General features: G+C 28.5%; 2 protein-coding genes across 2 annotated transcripts; both read left to right on the top strand.

Moving 5' to 3' along the window:
* The first annotated feature begins 1,378 nt into the window (after positions 1–1,378).
* On the top strand, positions 1,379–4,463 carry LOC101497025 (G2/mitotic-specific cyclin S13-7). The gene is made up of 9 exons (XM_004491159.4): positions 1,379–1,671; positions 2,130–2,277; positions 2,386–2,425; positions 2,543–2,728; positions 2,838–2,957; positions 3,067–3,315; positions 3,409–3,570; positions 3,683–3,864; positions 4,035–4,463. The coding sequence occupies exons 1-9, from the start codon at positions 1,626–1,628 to the stop codon at positions 4,186–4,188; spliced, it is 1,287 nt and encodes a 428-aa protein (XP_004491216.1). The 5' UTR covers positions 1,379–1,625; the 3' UTR covers positions 4,189–4,463.
* A 4,387-nt stretch (positions 4,464–8,850) lies between these two features.
* LOC101496716 (stomatal closure-related actin-binding protein 1) lies at positions 8,851–15,428 on the top strand. The gene is made up of 13 exons (XM_004491158.4): positions 8,851–8,990; positions 9,219–9,519; positions 9,847–9,975; positions 10,248–10,340; positions 10,770–10,910; positions 11,466–11,534; positions 11,758–11,841; positions 11,977–12,157; positions 12,540–12,656; positions 12,823–12,881; positions 14,036–14,170; positions 14,440–14,589; positions 15,112–15,428. Exons 2-13 carry the CDS (start codon positions 9,238–9,240, stop codon positions 15,154–15,156), a joined length of 1,485 nt encoding a protein of 494 aa, XP_004491215.1. The 5' UTR covers positions 8,851–8,990; positions 9,219–9,237; the 3' UTR covers positions 15,157–15,428.
* Positions 15,429–16,986: the final 1,558 nt, after the last annotated feature.

Here is a 16,986-nt window from a genome sequence, read left to right as displayed (position 1 = left end):
GTTTAAAAATGTCACAATTTTTTATTAACTAACTATTTCATAAATAAGATGTAGAGATTTATAATATAGATAAGTTTAACTAAACTTTTTTTATTTATACAAAAATCTTTTTTTATATACTAAATATTTCTATTTTAAAACCATGATAAATTAAAATCAAAATCAAATTGTTAAAATCAAATCGTTGAGGAAAAACAAACAAAATCATATGAATGAGTGAATCAAATAAAAAACAAGATCTTATCTTTTTTGGATAACAAATATTGTTATTGAGTTATTCATCAATTATAAATTTGAATCAAATCTTATTTTAGATTTTTTTCAATTATAAATTTGAATTAAATCTTATTTTAGATTTTATTCAATTATAAACTTAAATCAAATCTTATTTTAGATTTTCAATAACTATAATTTGGAATTAATTTTTTTTTGTTGACTTAAATTTAATGAAATTAATAATTTGAAATAATAGTTTAAAAATGTCACAATTTTTTATTAAATAACTATTTCATAAACAGGATATAGTTATTTATAATATAGTTAAATTTAATAAAATCTTTTTTTTATTTATACAAAATCTTTTTTTATGTACTAAATATTTATTTTTTAAAACCATGATAAATTCAATCAAATATTTCTTTACAAAATCAAATCGTGGACTAAAAACAAACCAAATCATATGAATGAATGAATCAAATAAAAAACCAAATCTTATATTTTTTAGATAACAAATAGGCTAAATTACATTTGTAGTCCTTTAACTTAATCTCAGGTAACGTTTTAGTCCTTTATCTTTTTTTTTTTGCCGACTTGGTCTTTTATTTTAATTTTAAGTGACAATTTGATATTTTATATTTTAAAATTTCAACAATGTTATCCTTTTTTATACAAAAATTCAAAAAAAAAATTCATTCAAAACTCATAAAATTAATTATATTCTTCAATATAATACAAATTTTATCAAATTCGTAACGCAAATCTTTAAATAAACTCATATTGTCATACTTTATTTGATATTGTTAGGAATAAAAGACTAAATCGAGAAGAAAAAAAAAATAAAGACTAAAAATTTAGCCTAAAAAAATGTAATTTAACCTGAAAATTAAATAACTTATATAACATATCAAAATAAATTTTTAGTCTTTATCCACACGGAAAATTGGGTTACGTGGACTAATATGTTAAAATAACTCAAATAATTAGTAGTTAAGTAAGAAATTAGTGGCAACGGCTAGAAAATGTAAGAAAGGAAAAAAGTGTTAAAAACGTGAACGTATAACCGTTGGATAACCGAAACAAAAATCCAACGGCAAATATCAAAGGAAAAATCGACCGTTGGAACTTTCTACATATAAAACATTTCCAACACCCAAACGTTGCAAGCACCAAGTATAAACAAAGCAAAGCAAAACCAAAACATCGTAAGAAAGAACGAAAGAAAAAAAACTCTGTGGGTGTGTTGATCGGTTACAAAGGTTGAATACTTGGTTGAGGTGGCTACCACCGACGAAGAAAGAGTGGGAGGAGAAGTTGAGACGAGAAACAGTCGTATTCAAGTGTTTCTTTCGTCGATCTTCTCTAGTCTTGGTGGTGTTTTCGGATCTACATTTCAAGATCATAATAACATGGCTTCAAGAGTTATTGCTCCAATCGAACTTCAACAACCCAGAGGTTTGTTTTCTTTCTTTTCATTTTCTTATCTTTGATCTGAAGGGTGATTCACTTATTTGGTCATTTTTAATTTGTGGGTTTATGTAGATTTCAAGAAAATTTTGATTTTTTAGTTGTTTATTTACTAAAGGATTAAACATTCTGTGATTATTTGTTCTGTGTGTAAATGGGTACCTTTCAAATTTTCATTTGGTATCTTTGATTTTGATTTGAAGAACTGAGGGTAATTTGGTAATTTTGTGAAGTTTATTAGATTGTGTAGTTTTCCAGAAAATTTTGATTTTTAGCTATTTATTTATCAAGGATGAAACTTTCTGCGACTATTTGTTTTTTGTGTAAATTGGTACCTGTTCTTGTAGATTTTTCCGATGTGTTGTGTTGTGGTTTTTTTTTTTTCTGTTTATTTATTTATTTATTTTTTTCAATTTCTGATTTGGGTTTTTTGTGATTGGTATTAGGTGAGAATAATAATAATAATAATAAGCAAAAGAATGCACTGGGGGTAGAAGGAAGAAACAGAAGGGGGGTGCTTAAGGATATTGGTAATCTTGTGGCTAATCAAGCAGATCTTGGTGTTAATGCTAATGTGTGCAAGCCTAACACAAGGTGATGATGGTTTCATATAAATTTTATTAAAATTAAATTATTGCCTCATGTTTATCTTTTTTTTTCTTCTTTCCTTTTCCTGATTCTATTTTTTTTTTTTGGTTATAGGTCTCAGGCTATTGCTCAAGTCCTAGCAGAGAAAAACAAGGTACATTTTTGTCTATCCTTATTATTATTTGTTAAAGTTTCAAAGGATTTTCAAGTTTATATTTCCTTCTAATGATGTCTATCTAAGTCTGTTTTTGATGGATTTTTGTTGTTGTAGAAATCAAGCACTAATTTGGACTTACCTCAAAAGCCTAAAGAACCTGAAGTTATCATCATAAGCTCTGATGAAGAATCTGAGGGAGTGAAGGAGAAACAACAAGCTGTTAGAGGAAGAAAGCAAAGAGAAAGGTCCACTACAAAAAATGGCAAGGCCTTTAGTTCAGTACTTTCAGCTAGAAGCACGGTTAGTCTCTTATTCCCTTATTGTTTATTTTTCATTTCTCTTAGGAAAAAATGGTTTGGAACTTTTTTTCAATGTGGTTTAATGTAAGAACGAAATGTGTCAAATTTAGGTTGCTTGTAGTATTGTACCAAAGGAATTGGTAATCAACATTGATGCTACTGATAAGGACAATGAATTGGCTGCAACTGAGTACATTGATGACATCTACAAGTTTTACAAACTCACTGAAGTAATTTTTCTATGCTTTGTTTTGTTTTGTTCTGTGTTATTCCTTTATCTCTTGTATTTTTTTTTTCTTTTACATTATCTAATATTTTGAATTTGATTGAATTACACAGGAAGATGGTCGTGTCCATGATTATATGGTTTCACAGCCGGATATAAATGCCAAAATGAGATCAATCCTTGTGGACTGGTTGATAGAAGTGCACCGAAAATTCGAACTCATGCCAGAAACTTTCTATCTGACTCTTAACATTGTTGACAGATTCTTGTCAACAAAGGTTGTACCTAGAAATGAACTTCAGCTTGTTGGAATAAGCTCAATGCTTATAGCATCCAAATATGAAGAGATATGGGCACCAGAGGTAAAATTCCCATTTTGTTTATATGGTTTATGGTCTATTTAATGTGTCTTTGATGAAATAAATGAACACTGAAATATTATTACGTGTATACAGGTTAATGACTTTGTAATCATATCAGACAGTGCCTATGTTAGAGAACAGGTTCTGATTATGGAGAAAACAATCTTGAGAAATTTGGAATGGTATCTAACTGTTCCTACTCCTTATGTGTTCTTGGTTCGGTACATCAAAGCCTCAACTCCCTCTGATAAAGAGGTAATGTGGAAAATAGCCTTCTTGATTGTCAAAATTGTTTAAGTGTAATGTGATTGATGGCAATGTGGAAAATAGCCTTATCTAATTGTGCAACTTTATTTTGTCAATGTAGATGGAAAATATGGTGTATTTCCTAGCTGAACTTTCTATGATGCATTATGCTACTGTATCATTGTATAGTCCTTCAATGATTGCTGCTTCTGCTGTTTATGCCGCAAGATCTACCCTTGAGAAGAGCCCTTTTTGGACTGATACTTTGAAGCACTACACAGGCTTCTCCGAGGAACAACTAAGGTAATATTACCAAAAGTTATGTCGAGTGTTTGACACTAACCTGTGTCCGACACCACTGACACATATTACATTCAATTAATTCATTTTCTTTACTGGTGTGGAGTTTTTGTTTATAGGATGTTTGTGTTGTGACTATGAAAGTAACCTTTTTGTTTATTATATGGTATTAGGGAATGTGCCAAACTCATGGTGAGCTTTCATTCTGCTGCTCCAGAAAGCAGGCTGAAGGCAATTTACAAGAAATTCTGTAGCACAGATCGTTGTGCTGTAGCTCTTCGTACTCCAGCCAAAAACTTGTCAGCACACACAGACACAGAGTCTTGAAGAAATTCTAGTTTAGGGTATTGTTTTGTTTTGGATGATTGTATACTAAATATACAATGATTAGCTATTATGGCTGTTTTTAAAAGCTTAAGGGTGGTTTCATTTAGGAGAGATCATTACTATTATGATCTATATGGCTGTGTGTTTTTCTTAAAAGTGTTTTACAAAAGTTTATAGTTTAGAACAATATTGTAAGAGAATTGCCATAGCTCCTTCTCAAGCACTTCTTGTACTACATATTATGCTATATTGAATGAAATTTGAGTATTTGGCAATGCTATTGTTTATGGCTTCATGCATTATTATTATTACCTTAATCATTTTGTAATAATTTCATGTCTACTAGTAACACTATTTAAAAGGCAATGTCTTATTTTGATGTGCCTATTTTCTTTCCATTCTTACCCTTTAAAATTTTGCAACCATTGGGTACATTAACACCTGGAAGGAAAAGTAAATATAACAAAAAAGAATGTAAACAATAACAGATAGACGGTAGTGTCCGAAGGTGGTGTGGGAAGGAGCATTTATAGATTTCGATTGCACTTTATTACATGTTGATTAAAAGTTATGTTTTGTTCGAGATAACATGCACACGAAATTTTAAGAGAAAAAGTGTATTCATTTTTAAACTGATCTACTTGTTTTTACGGTCACAGGATAGGGATGTAAAACTAATTTTTTTCCCTTCTTTAATAGGTAGTATTTTGAGGATGCATCTATGTACTGCTTTATTTATTTAAATGAACAAATGTTAAATTAATAAATAAAATAAATCAAAATACATTATATGAATACAAAAATATATTAAAATTAATGCGAATTGAATAAATGTGACAAAAAAATAATGTGCTATATAATATTTGAACATCCTATTTTGCATCTTATTTTGCTATTAATTTTTTCCTATTTTCTCTCCTATATTGCTGTAAATAAATTAGTAATTTTATTCTATTTTGCATCCAACTTCTTCCTATTTTATTGGTTATATTATTTAAACAATAATAAATATGTTATTTTATATTTTAATAAATAAAATTGACTTTATAATATAAGATTGTATGTAACTATGAAGGAGTTGCTACTTTTATTTACAAATAAAATTGATAGCAAAATACGAGGAAGATGGTTGTAAGATAGAGTAAAGTTGTTAATTTATTTGTAATAGAATATAAAATAAGATAAAATATTATACTTTTTTTTTCACATCTAATCAACCACATTATATATTTTTATATTTAATATATTTTGTTCAATTTTATTAATATAATTTATTATATTTATATTTTATTTATTAATTTAACATTTATTCAATTATTAAAAAAAATAAAACAACACATTTTTGTATATAAATTTTAAAGTTAAATATATTGATTTTTTTTTAAATATAATAAAAACAAATTTGTCCAATGTTTGGGTTGTTAAATAAAGTATTGTTGTATGCAAAATTATGCAGATTCAATAGATTTTGAATATCATAGGTGTACACAAATAACACATATACATTACAGCCACTAGACATGACATCAATAACATATAAAAATATAAGAGAAATTGACATATGTGGAGGATATCTGATTTAAAAAAAAAATTAAAACAATATAAATTAAGTGATTAAAATAAAACCTAAAATAAGTTAAGAAATTAAAATGTGTTTTTCATTTTAAAAAATAAATAAAATAAAAATTACATAAATAATCTATTTGAGTGCAATAGAAAGAAAAGAGGGTGTAACAAGAGTTATGCACCTTTGTGCATTAATACACAAGTGTACCTTAATTACCACTTCTAAATCCTTGACGCGGTTGTGTATATTAATTTTCCATATGAATTGAAGTTAAGAAGCATTTATTATAAATGAACCACCAATCCTTAATTCCAAGTGTTGCATTGATTTATATTCATCACTCAAATCTCAAAACAGCAACACTCATTGCGTACTCTCACCATAAGGTGGGCCTTCTCCTTCTTCAACATCATTTTTAATTTTAAACATGATAATTATAATTTAGTAAAAAAATATGTTAATTATAAAAATAGACATAATGATCAAATAAGAAGGAAAAAAATTACGAAAATATATACCTCATAGAATATAAAAGGAACTGTACATTTCCTTAAAAAAACAATAACAAAAATTAAACAAAAGGTTTTACTAATTAAAGTTTTGAAATCAATTTAATTTATTTTACATGGGTAAGTGATTTGTTTTAATGTATTTTTCGATCAACATGTTTTTATTTTTTAATTCTCAATTAACGTGTGAGATATAGTAAATGATATATTAAAAAACGTGTTAAACAAGTTTTAAAACGTGTTATGTTTTTATAAATCGCATTAATATTTTGTTAAACAAGTTCAAATAATTTAATATTATTAATGAGACAATTCAAATGAATGAATTTTCTACTTATTTAGGGGTTCTCAGTGAATAATTGTGTTGTCTATTGTGATCATATTAATTTAAATAATTAATTTTTTCAATTGTAAGCGGAAGATGTTCAATTTTTATATAAAGAACAACCTCAAGTTAAATAATTCACAAAAGGAGTTTAACATTAAGAGTTGTTAAATGAAAAAGTTTGCCACTCTTTAAATTTAATTTAACCGCGAGACTTAATTTTAAATTGTCATAAAAAGATCGATATTTTTCGGTATATTCTTTTTTGAAACACAACTCTATATTATATCGTACAATAAAATTTATATATGAAAATGTTATACTGTCATGTGTTGATATAATATTTTTTTAATAAATGAAGAATTGTTAAATTAATAAATAAAAAACTAAAATTATATTAATAAAATTAAACAAAATACATTAAATGGAAAAAATAGATGGATTAAAGAAAAATGTGTTATAATATTTTAACAACTCCGTCTTATTTTGAATATTATTGCAAATAAATTAACAATTTCATCAATTCCATCTTATTTTGTTAATAATTTCCTCCTATTTTTTCTCATATATCCTAAAAAAAACTATATTATATTAATAAAATCAAACAAAATAAAAAATAAAAAAAGATATCAAATTTTAATTAATCGTGTCAACTTAAATGTCCTCTAATTCTACGTGCCAAAGTAAATATAATAAAAACATTCAATCCACCGTTATACTTGAAAAACATAAATTTATGCGGCAAAATAAAAGGAGATTGTTGAAATATTATATCACACTATTTTTTTTTACATCCCTACACAATTGCATTAACTTGAATGCATTTTTCCTTTAATATATATTTTGTTTGATTTTATTGATATAATTTAATTTTTATTATTTTCTCCTCATATGCAACCTCTTAAAAGGAAAACAAAGTTCTCTTCTAGTGGTCGCATATCCGCCTTTTAAGCTGGTGAATGTCATAAAATATTTCTGCACATAAGTTTACCTAAAATATAATGGATAATTTTGTTTAGAAAAAAAGATATATTGGAAAATGAGTCTAAAGAATATATATATAAAAAGTAAACATGGACAATATATATAAAAATTATTACTTGTCACTATTTACCTTTAAGGATGATAACAAAATCTGCATATGCGAATACCTATTTAAATTTGTTTCGATTTGTATAGAGAACTCCGTTTTGGTTGAGTACAGATACAAATGTGAGTTTTCTCCGAAATAAAACTCAAAAGCAAAGAAGAATTTGAGGTGTTGATATTCAACCTGCGTACGCCTCCGAGTCTACCTCGTTAGTAATTTTATTGTCATTTTTAAATTTTATATACATATTCAGTATTTTTTAAATATTAAAAATTATAACATTATCTCTGTAGAAAATATAATTTTAATATTTTTTAATTTTGTTATGTTAATTATAATTAATATGAGTTTTAAATTTATTATTTTATATATATGAATGAGTACATATGCGGACAAAAAAATCCAAATTCCATCGTGGTCGAGAATTTAAATTTTAAGTACATCAAGAAATGAGGACGAGAACAAATTTTTCTCGAGCAATTGCGGGATGGAAGAGACAAAATTCGCTTTCTGTTATAATGTCATGACTGTTTTAATATAAAAAATAGAGGGATTCACCTCCTTTCGAATCAGAAATTTTCACTTATTCCTTTGACATATTAGCATTCGTTCAATTAATTAAAATTGAACTACCTTGATTAAAGTTTAATATTTTTTGGATTATAAAATGAAAATAAAAATAAAAATCAGTACATTTTAAAAGTATCTAATGAAGATTGAGGCTACTAGTGTCCCAAATACATGAATCCTCCCTACCACTTGGAATCCTAATTCAAAAAGATACAAGAAGTAAGATTTGGATGTCCCAAATGAGTGAAATAATTAGCATCGACAACTAAGCCTTGAAATCAAATAGGACCCAAAATAGAAAAAAGTTTTCTTTATAAATAAAGCTTTTTATTTTAGTTTAAAAATCACAAAGCATGAAGCACGACAACATAGTCAATATTAATTTAATATTGCAAAGAATCGAAGTACTCACCTCAACTATTTCATTCAATTTAAAGTTGTTATTGGTCTTAGAAGAAGCTAACACGAAAACGTAAACATAAACACTAAACATTAAATTAAAATAAAATGAAATCCGAAATCTAACTAACGGAGTGGGGTCCACCCAACCCACGGATGCCACAACCTCTCTACTTTTTCTTCCCTTTTTTTGTTCTTTTCAAAAAGCAACAATCTTCTCTCTCTCTAACAATACCAGTGATTCCCGTTTTTGAATAGAAAAAAAGGAAACTAGGGTTCAGTTTCATAGTCAAGAAGAAATCTCAGATTTTTCCTTTACTTTCAATAAGCTTAATGCTAGTGGTAACTTTTATTTATGAGTCTCTTATTTTTGCCTTTTTTGTTATGTTCATGCATATAAGGTGTTTGTTCTTATGCTTTTTTGTTATGTACTTCAACTTATATATTAAAGAAGAGTGAATAAAACATGGGAATTAGAGCTCACTTTCACTGTGAAGAAATCTAAGAATTTGCTTCTATTATAATATGTTCAGTTAATTTAGCTAAAGGTTTCATTTTTGTGATTTGTAGAGGGAATTGGTTGTAAGAGATGACGAGGGTAACCCGTGATTTTGGTGATACTATGCAAAAAGAGGCAGTGCCTGCGGTATCTTCTGATGTGATATTTGCTTCTAGTCGGTTTCCTAGTTATAGAATTGGAGCTAACAATCAGATAATGGAGACAAAGGATGATCCAAAAGTGCTATCTATGAAGGAGGTTATTGCACGTGAGACTGCACAGTTGTTGGATCAGCATAATCGTCTCTCGGTTCGTGACCTTGCTAGTAAATTCGAGAAGGGTTTGGCTGCTGCTGCTAAGTTGTCTGAAGAGGTGTTGCCCCTTCTTTCTTGTTGAAAAACTCAGATTTAGAAATATAATATTTGAAGGGTTTTGTAATCTTAGAGTTTCATTATGTGGCTTTCTCAATTCAAATAACCAAGGTTTTAAATTACGTCCGTGTTGCAATTCTTGAAATTGCTAAAAATAAGGCTCATATGGCCGCCATTGCGGTTGTGATGCAACTGCCATGACCCTAAAAACGTGACATTGTAGGCGTAGCTGCAATTTATAACCAGGGAAATAATCAATGATCATAGTTTCCAAAGTTTCTAATGTCCCCTATTTTAACCGAGCTTTTCATATGTTGGTGAAATTCAGGCCAAACTTAGAGAAGCAGTGTCATTGGAAAAACATGTTCTTTTAAAGAAGCTCAGAGATTCACTTGAATCCTTAAAGGGGCGTGTGGCGGGAAGTAACAAGGACGATGTGGAGGATGCTATTGCTATGGTGAGTTTTTTGGGGATAAAATAGGAAGATATGTGCTCCACATTCATTTATTCCTAATAAATAGATTTTTATGTTTATCCAGTTACATGCTTAAAGAAATTCTTATGAAGTTGACAATGCAATTAAATATTCTTGTTTCTACCCTAAAAAAAATCACACTGGAAGAGTGTGAAAGTTTATGAAGATGCATTGTGATTTGTGAATAAATTATTCGCTGTTGAATTCACTGTCTTTCAAGAGAACAACTCTAACTTATTTGGTGCACTTTTCAGGTTGAAGCTCTTGCAGTTCAATTAACTCAAAGGGAAGGGGAACTGATTCAAGAGAAGACAGAGGTGAAAAAACTGGCAAATTTTCTTAAGCAGGTGAGGCTAACTTATTTTACCTGATTGTGGAAGAAGTTTTATTGCTTAAAGGATTAAGAATAATAAGTGTTGTAACTAACATATATTTGTGATTATTCATTTAATCAGGTCCATTAGGTTCAGAATAATTTATTTAAACGGATTAGTGTCTATACTCTAATTGTAACTTCGAAATATATCAGAAATATTTTCTATTATAAGATATCTATAATACTCAACTCAATGAGATAATAATTGCATCAAAGAGAATTCTGATCCCTCACCGTTTCTACCAAAGGAATTCATTGAAATATTCCATGTGCTGAGATTCAGAGAGTTGTTGTAAATTCTGTTCTATGTTATGAAATAGATTTTCCTGAGTTATATCTTGTATACATGCACATGTAAAGAAATTTACTTTACCAATGCTGAGAATATAGTCATTTCCAGGCTTCTGAAGATGCTAAGAAACTGGTTGATGAGGAAAGAGCTTTTGCTCGTGCAGAAATAGATAATGCCAGGACAGCTGTTCAGAGAGTGGAAGAGGCACTTCAAGAGCATGAGAAAATGTCTCAAGCTTCAGGGAAGCAGGTTTGTGCTTTTTAGTTGTCATTTTCTGTATTACGTTATACCTTAATGATAAATTTCATGGACTTAATATCACTTGCTTTCTTATATTCATATAATTGCATCTAACATGTTTCCTGAAAATCTAACGAATATATGAAATTAAGAGAGAATGAAACTGGAAGATGTTTGAATTTGAGAACTTGTAGTGTGTTAGGTTAAATAGTGGATCTTTGCAGCTAGTTATCTCGATAAGAGCAAGGGAAGATGAAAGACGAAAATGTTTCGATATTTTTTTCTACTTCCAAGCTTTCTGGCAATAACTTCTCCTTCCCTCATTTTATTTATTTTTATTTTTTATTTCCCTTGAAGACTGAACAAATCTTCTTATTTCTTGGCTATTGTTATTATTATGTCATATATCGCATGTGCTAGTGTTGCCTCTTTCTCTGCTTTCCTAATTGTTTCCCCTTATTTGTTTTTGCTTTCTCTCCACTTTTGTAAGAAAACAAATACTGTTTGATCGGTGTTAACTGAGTCATTTTTATGTGGAATTTTTTGGCTTTATGGCATGTTTAGGATGTGGAACAATTAATGAAGGAGGTTCAAGAGGCTCGAAGAATCAAAATGCTGCATCAGCCAAGCAAGGTTTATATGAAATACAAGTCTCTATTTGGTCCCTTGTCTAAATATAATAGTAATAATTGCTATTTCAAATATCTTCTCTTTTTCTTAGTTAATGGCTGAATTGAATTTATATGTTTTTGTTGACATTGCTTTCCTCTGTGGAATTGGATTTCTTCTTCTTTTTCTTCAACTTCGTCAAGTTATTTCAAGGAAATGAATACGCTGATTGTTGATTCATTTGTAGGTCATGGATATGGAACATGAACTTCGAGCATTGAGGGCTCAACTTGCGGAAAAGACCAGACATTATCTTCGACTTCAGAAGGAGGTATGCCTGTATAATCTTATACGTTAACCTTAGGTGAATGATAAACTTCTCTGCTTAAGTGGAGCAGTTATATGTTTGCTTTCCATTGTAAGCTTCGTTAACTGATTATCATTTATGTTTCACAATACTTTTCAGCTAACAAGGACAAAGAAAGGAGAGGAAAATGTTCCACATTTATATGAACTTGAAGGGAATGAAACCTTAGGTTCTTATTTGCAAATTCAGCCTTGCTCTGATATTGCCCCCGATGTTTCAAAATGTTCAATTCAGTGGTATCGCGTATCGTCTGATGGTTCCAAAAAAGAACTTATTTCAGGTATATTGACTTTTGTATGATGAATAGTTGAATACCTGTTGAAGACCACATTTTCTATTGCAATGCTTTATGTTAATAATGCAAGTTATGCCATTTTTATGCTTGGTGTTCATAAAAAATTGTGGTGAGCGGGTGAGCTGCACTCGGACAATCCCCTACCGATGAACTGAATGTTAAGCCTTTTCATTATAAATGATTGTGTACATACAACTGATTTTGCCGTTTTTTTTTTTTTTAGTTCATAGCTTGTGACTTGCTTTGTATAGCTATTATTATATGTTAACATTAGCCAATCTTAAACGTCAATGGTGCTTATTCCGTAAGTGGTTATCTTCTTTTTTTAATCTCTGCTTACCATATAATACAATTGTATTTTTCTCAGGAGCTACCAAATCGGTTTATGCCCCTGAGCCTTTCGATGTTGGACACATCTTGCAAGTTGATATTATTTCAGAACACCAGCACATTGTACTTTCAACTACAGGTCCAATTGATCCAGGTATGATTTTGTTGAGTCATCCACATTTGATTTAGAAGTCATGAGCAGGCATAGATTCCATATATTTGTTTCTATTGAAACTACAATGGTGTTGTCTTATCGGTTTAAGAGATGGAGACATGTTTAGTTGCGCTACCGCTTAAATAGATTTTATGCTCTTATGCAGCTGCTGGTTTGGGAACCTATGTAGAGGCACTTGTGCGAAAACATGACACTGAATTCAATGTATGTTGTTCTGATTCTTTTATTTATTTCATTTTCACCCACGTAGTAGTATGTATCAATTTTAGATATTAAGAAACGATTATTTTGTGTTTTTGTATACGTCTACTTTATTTTTCATTTGACCCACTTAAAAAAAGCTTTTATGTAAACTACAATATTCTAGTGCTCATGATTACCGACTTACTGGCCAAAAGCCTATTAGAAGAAATAAAAGTTTTCAATAAATTAGTTCATAGCTTGTGACTTGCTTTGTATAGCTATTATTATATGTTAACATTAGCCAATCTTAAACGTCAATGGTGCTTATTCCGTAAGTGGTTATCTTCTTTTTTTAATCTCTGCTTACCATATAATACAATTGTATTTTTCTCAGGAGCTACCAAATCGGTTTATGCCCCTGAGCCTTTCGATGTTGGACACATCTTGCAAGTTGATATTATTTCAGAACACCAGCACATTGTACTTTCAACTACAGGTCCAATTGATCCAGGTATGATTTTGTTGAGTCATCCACATTTGATTTAGAAGTCATGAGCAGGCATAGATTCCATATATTTGTTTCTATTGAAACTACAATGGTGTTGTCTTATCGGTTTAAGAGATGGAGACATGTTTAGTTGCGCTACCGCTTAAATAGATTTTATGCTCTTATGCAGCTGCTGGTTTGGGAACCTATGTAGAGGCACTTGTGCGAAAACATGACACTGAATTCAATGTATGTTGTTCTGATTCTTTTATTTATTTCATTTTCACCCACGTAGTAGTATGTATCAATTTTAGATATTAAGAAACGATTATTTTGTGTTTTTGTATACGTCTACTTTATTTTTCATTTGACCCACTTAAAAAAAGCTTTTATGTAAACTACAATATTCTAGTGCTCATGATTACCGACTTACTGGCCAAAAGCCTATTAGAAGAAATAAAAGTTTTCAATAAATGATTGTTGTAACTCGCACGTCTTCTTAAGTTGACCGTGTTTTGACAACTCTGTGGTTCCACACACGTAGCTACCATCTTGTAATCAATTTTTTAATAAAAAGTAGTCTGTAGTCTTGCACTTTGTTCTCCATACTTCAATCCAAAAAGTTTAGAAGTCAAATCTAGTCAGATTCTGTGACAATAATATTGTAGTTGTATCTGATATTTTGCAGGTAGTTGTAACTCAGATGAGGGGTGCACATCATCCAACTGAATCTATTCATGTACTTCATGTTGGAAAGATGAGGATCAAACTCTGCAAAGGAAAGACAACAATTGCCAAAGAATATTATTCAAGTACAATGCAGGTATTTCAAATTGTCAATGTTGTCGGGTTCAAGACAATTCTTGCTTGCTACTTAAAAATTTATTTTCTCGTCCGATCAACCTTTAGCTTTAGTATTTTTCACTAAACAATGGTAGGAACTATCTACTTTGATTATGATAAGCAAAGCGAGGCTTTAACCGTCTTTTTGTGCATGAGAAGGGTGTTTCCTTCTCATATCATTCATGATAAATTATTATAACTACTACTTGAATTTGGGAAACCAATGTGCTTTGGTAATGTGTTCTTTAGCTTTGTGGAGTTCGAGGCGGTGGAAATGCTGCGGCGCAGGCACTATTTTGGCAGCCGAAACAAGGACATTCTTTTGTATTAGCTTTTGAATCAGAGCGAGAAAGGAATGCAGCCATCATGCTTGCAAGGAGATTTGCATTTGACTGTAATGTATGTCTTTCTAAACAATTTATAAGTTCATACTAAAATTTTATCAGTTAGACGAGAAAATCAACTATTGATATTACATTGCACGTGCATAACAAATAACAAATACGTTGAAATATCAACCACAAATTTTCTCATCAATAGTTAGTATTACTTACTTTACATATGCTCACTTCACTTTAGAAAAGCCAAGGTATGTTTGTTTCAGATTATAAGAAAGGTGATTTTGATATTCAATAATTTAAAGATTATTTTTTAGAGATTTTTAAGAAAAACAAAAGCTATTTTGTGTTTGATTACCATAACAAAAATCATTTTTTTTTAAAAACTCATATCGAAAATGATTTTTAAGAAAAACTACTCAAAACAACATTTCATTTTTTTCTTAAATCTGTTTATTACATATGAAAACTCGTAAAAATTATTATTTAAAAAAATATTTTTTCTTTCTAAATATAGTTGTAACAAATGGACCTTTAAATTCTTTACTTTGTTCTTTATTGATCTTTATTGCTATAATGCCAGATCATGCTTGCTGGACCAGATGACAGAGCTCCTTTAGGGACATGATGATTCTTCTTAAACTCTTATTACTTTTCCCTCTTGTAATTAATTATATGAGTTTTTCTTCTACCTTGTATTATATGTAAGTGTTAACAGTAAAATGTGGCTTGTTATTTATATTGTATAAGTTGCTAATGATTCATACCTTATGTAATTTTGTTTCATCAAACACCAAGGCATATTTTTGTTTGCCTTTGTGAGTGAGTTGACAAAAGTTTTAGAGATTACATATTTGATTTATATAATCTCTATATATGGACAAGAAATTTGTAATATTATGGAGGTGTTAGATTTATATAACATTCCTTACCTTAAGGTTAATATTATCATTGTTGAGAATTTAATTGTTTGCCTCTTGTGAAACATAAACCTCCAATTATTAGCTTTTATTTAGCTATATTTGTTGGCCACCATATTTGTTTGGTAAACAGAAGCTGGATATTTAATCAATTGCATTCTTATTTTATTTTAAAGGAAGCATCGAAAAATGCAATTTGCAAAGCAAATTAGGAAATAATTTTTAAAAAATTTAACTTTTTATTTTATTCTTTTATAACCAATAAAATCAATCTTTGACTTTCTAATGAATGCTTCATAGCATCCTCTTTTAACATAGGATAGAAATAATCTCCGAGACTAGTCTTTAATATTATCACGTATTTAACAACTATTTAGGTTGTAACGTTAATAAAATTTAAACAATAATTTTTTAATTAAATAAGTTTCTTTTTCTTTTGTATTTATAAATATATTATATTTGGATTTTGATCATGGTTTATAAATCAATTCATGTATATTATTTGAATTTTTAAATGATAATTTATAAACATATTTAGAATATAATAAGAAGGAAAACACTAATTATTACGGATATAGATTCACGAATGGCAATAAAAACACTTGCTTGTGATTGATAATAACTTTTGTCCATATACCTTCGTACAAATCACGAATGGCAAGAAAAACACTTGCTTGTGATTGATAATACCCTCTGTCCATATATACCTTCGTACAAATCACATTCGCCACATGCAGCACTGCTATTATAATAATCTCTTTATAAAAAATTAGAATTTTTAATAAAAAATAAATTAAATATAAATTTTTGAAATACTAAATAGAAAAAATCATAGAACAAATGTTTACCACTGGTATATAATAAAATATTAAATAAATATTTGTCATTTATAGATATTAACAAAATGCAAAATAAATATTTATAAATGATACATAAAAAATCAAGACAAATATTTACAAGTAATATAAATAAAAAATGACAAAACAAATATTTTTCTCTGATATTAAAAATAAGACAAATATTTACTATTGATGACCGAGGCACTTATGAAATATCAACTATATTTTTTATTAAAAATAAAAAGACTTAAATGCATTTTTGGTTCTTATATTTTGTAAATAATGAATCTTTAGTCTCCCAATTTCTAAAATCAGTTTTTTGGTCTCCATATAAACAAATTATTGGGATTTTATTTGTCCCCAACTATTTTTATTATATGACACTCTCGTTAATGATATTACACTAAAGTGACATTTGTAATCTGAATAAAATAATTTTTATGTAATTATTATTATAATTAATAATTACAAAATTTAAAATAACTAAAATTTTAAATATTTTATATAATATTTTAAATTATTGATAGATAAAATAAATAAATTTTAAATATTTTATTTTATAAGGGAAATGAATTATTTTTAATATTTTTATATATAAATAACATAAATATTAAATAATATTAAAAAATTCAAATAGAATTAATAAAATTTAAAAAATTTAATATAAATATTTTAAATAAAATAAGTATATTTCAAATA

Source organism: Cicer arietinum, chromosome 2 (assembly GCF_000331145.2).
Source record: "Cicer arietinum cultivar CDC Frontier isolate Library 1 chromosome 2, Cicar.CDCFrontier_v2.0, whole genome shotgun sequence".
Lineage (NCBI taxonomy): Eukaryota > Viridiplantae > Streptophyta > Magnoliopsida > Fabales > Fabaceae > Cicer > Cicer arietinum.
Note: the sequence above shows the minus strand (reverse complement) of the source record. Positions and strands in the feature narration are given on the sequence as shown.

What these genes read in the sequence shown, in the direction of transcription:
- LOC101497025 (XM_004491159.4), top strand. Translation starts at nt 1,626, where the DNA reads ATGGCTTCAAGAGTTATTGCTCCAATCGAACTTCAACAACCCAGAG. An exon ending in GTGTGCAAGCCTAACACAAG is followed by an intron (nt 2,278 to 2,385) that starts GTGATGATGGTT and finishes TTTTGGTTATAG; the next exon opens with GTCTCAGGCTATTGCTCAAG. An exon ending in TACTTTCAGCTAGAAGCACG is followed by an intron (nt 2,729 to 2,837) that starts GTTAGTCTCTTA and finishes TGTCAAATTTAG; the next exon opens with GTTGCTTGTAGTATTGTACC.
- LOC101496716 (XM_004491158.4), top strand. Translation starts at nt 9,238, where the DNA reads ATGACGAGGGTAACCCGTGATTTTGGTGATACTATGCAAAAAGAGGCA. An exon ending in CTGCTAAGTTGTCTGAAGAG is followed by an intron (nt 9,520 to 9,846) that starts GTGTTGCCCCTT and finishes GGTGAAATTCAG; the next exon opens with GCCAAACTTAGAGAAGCAGT. An exon ending in ATCTTCGACTTCAGAAGGAG is followed by an intron (nt 11,842 to 11,976) that starts GTATGCCTGTAT and finishes AATACTTTTCAG; the next exon opens with CTAACAAGGACAAAGAAAGG.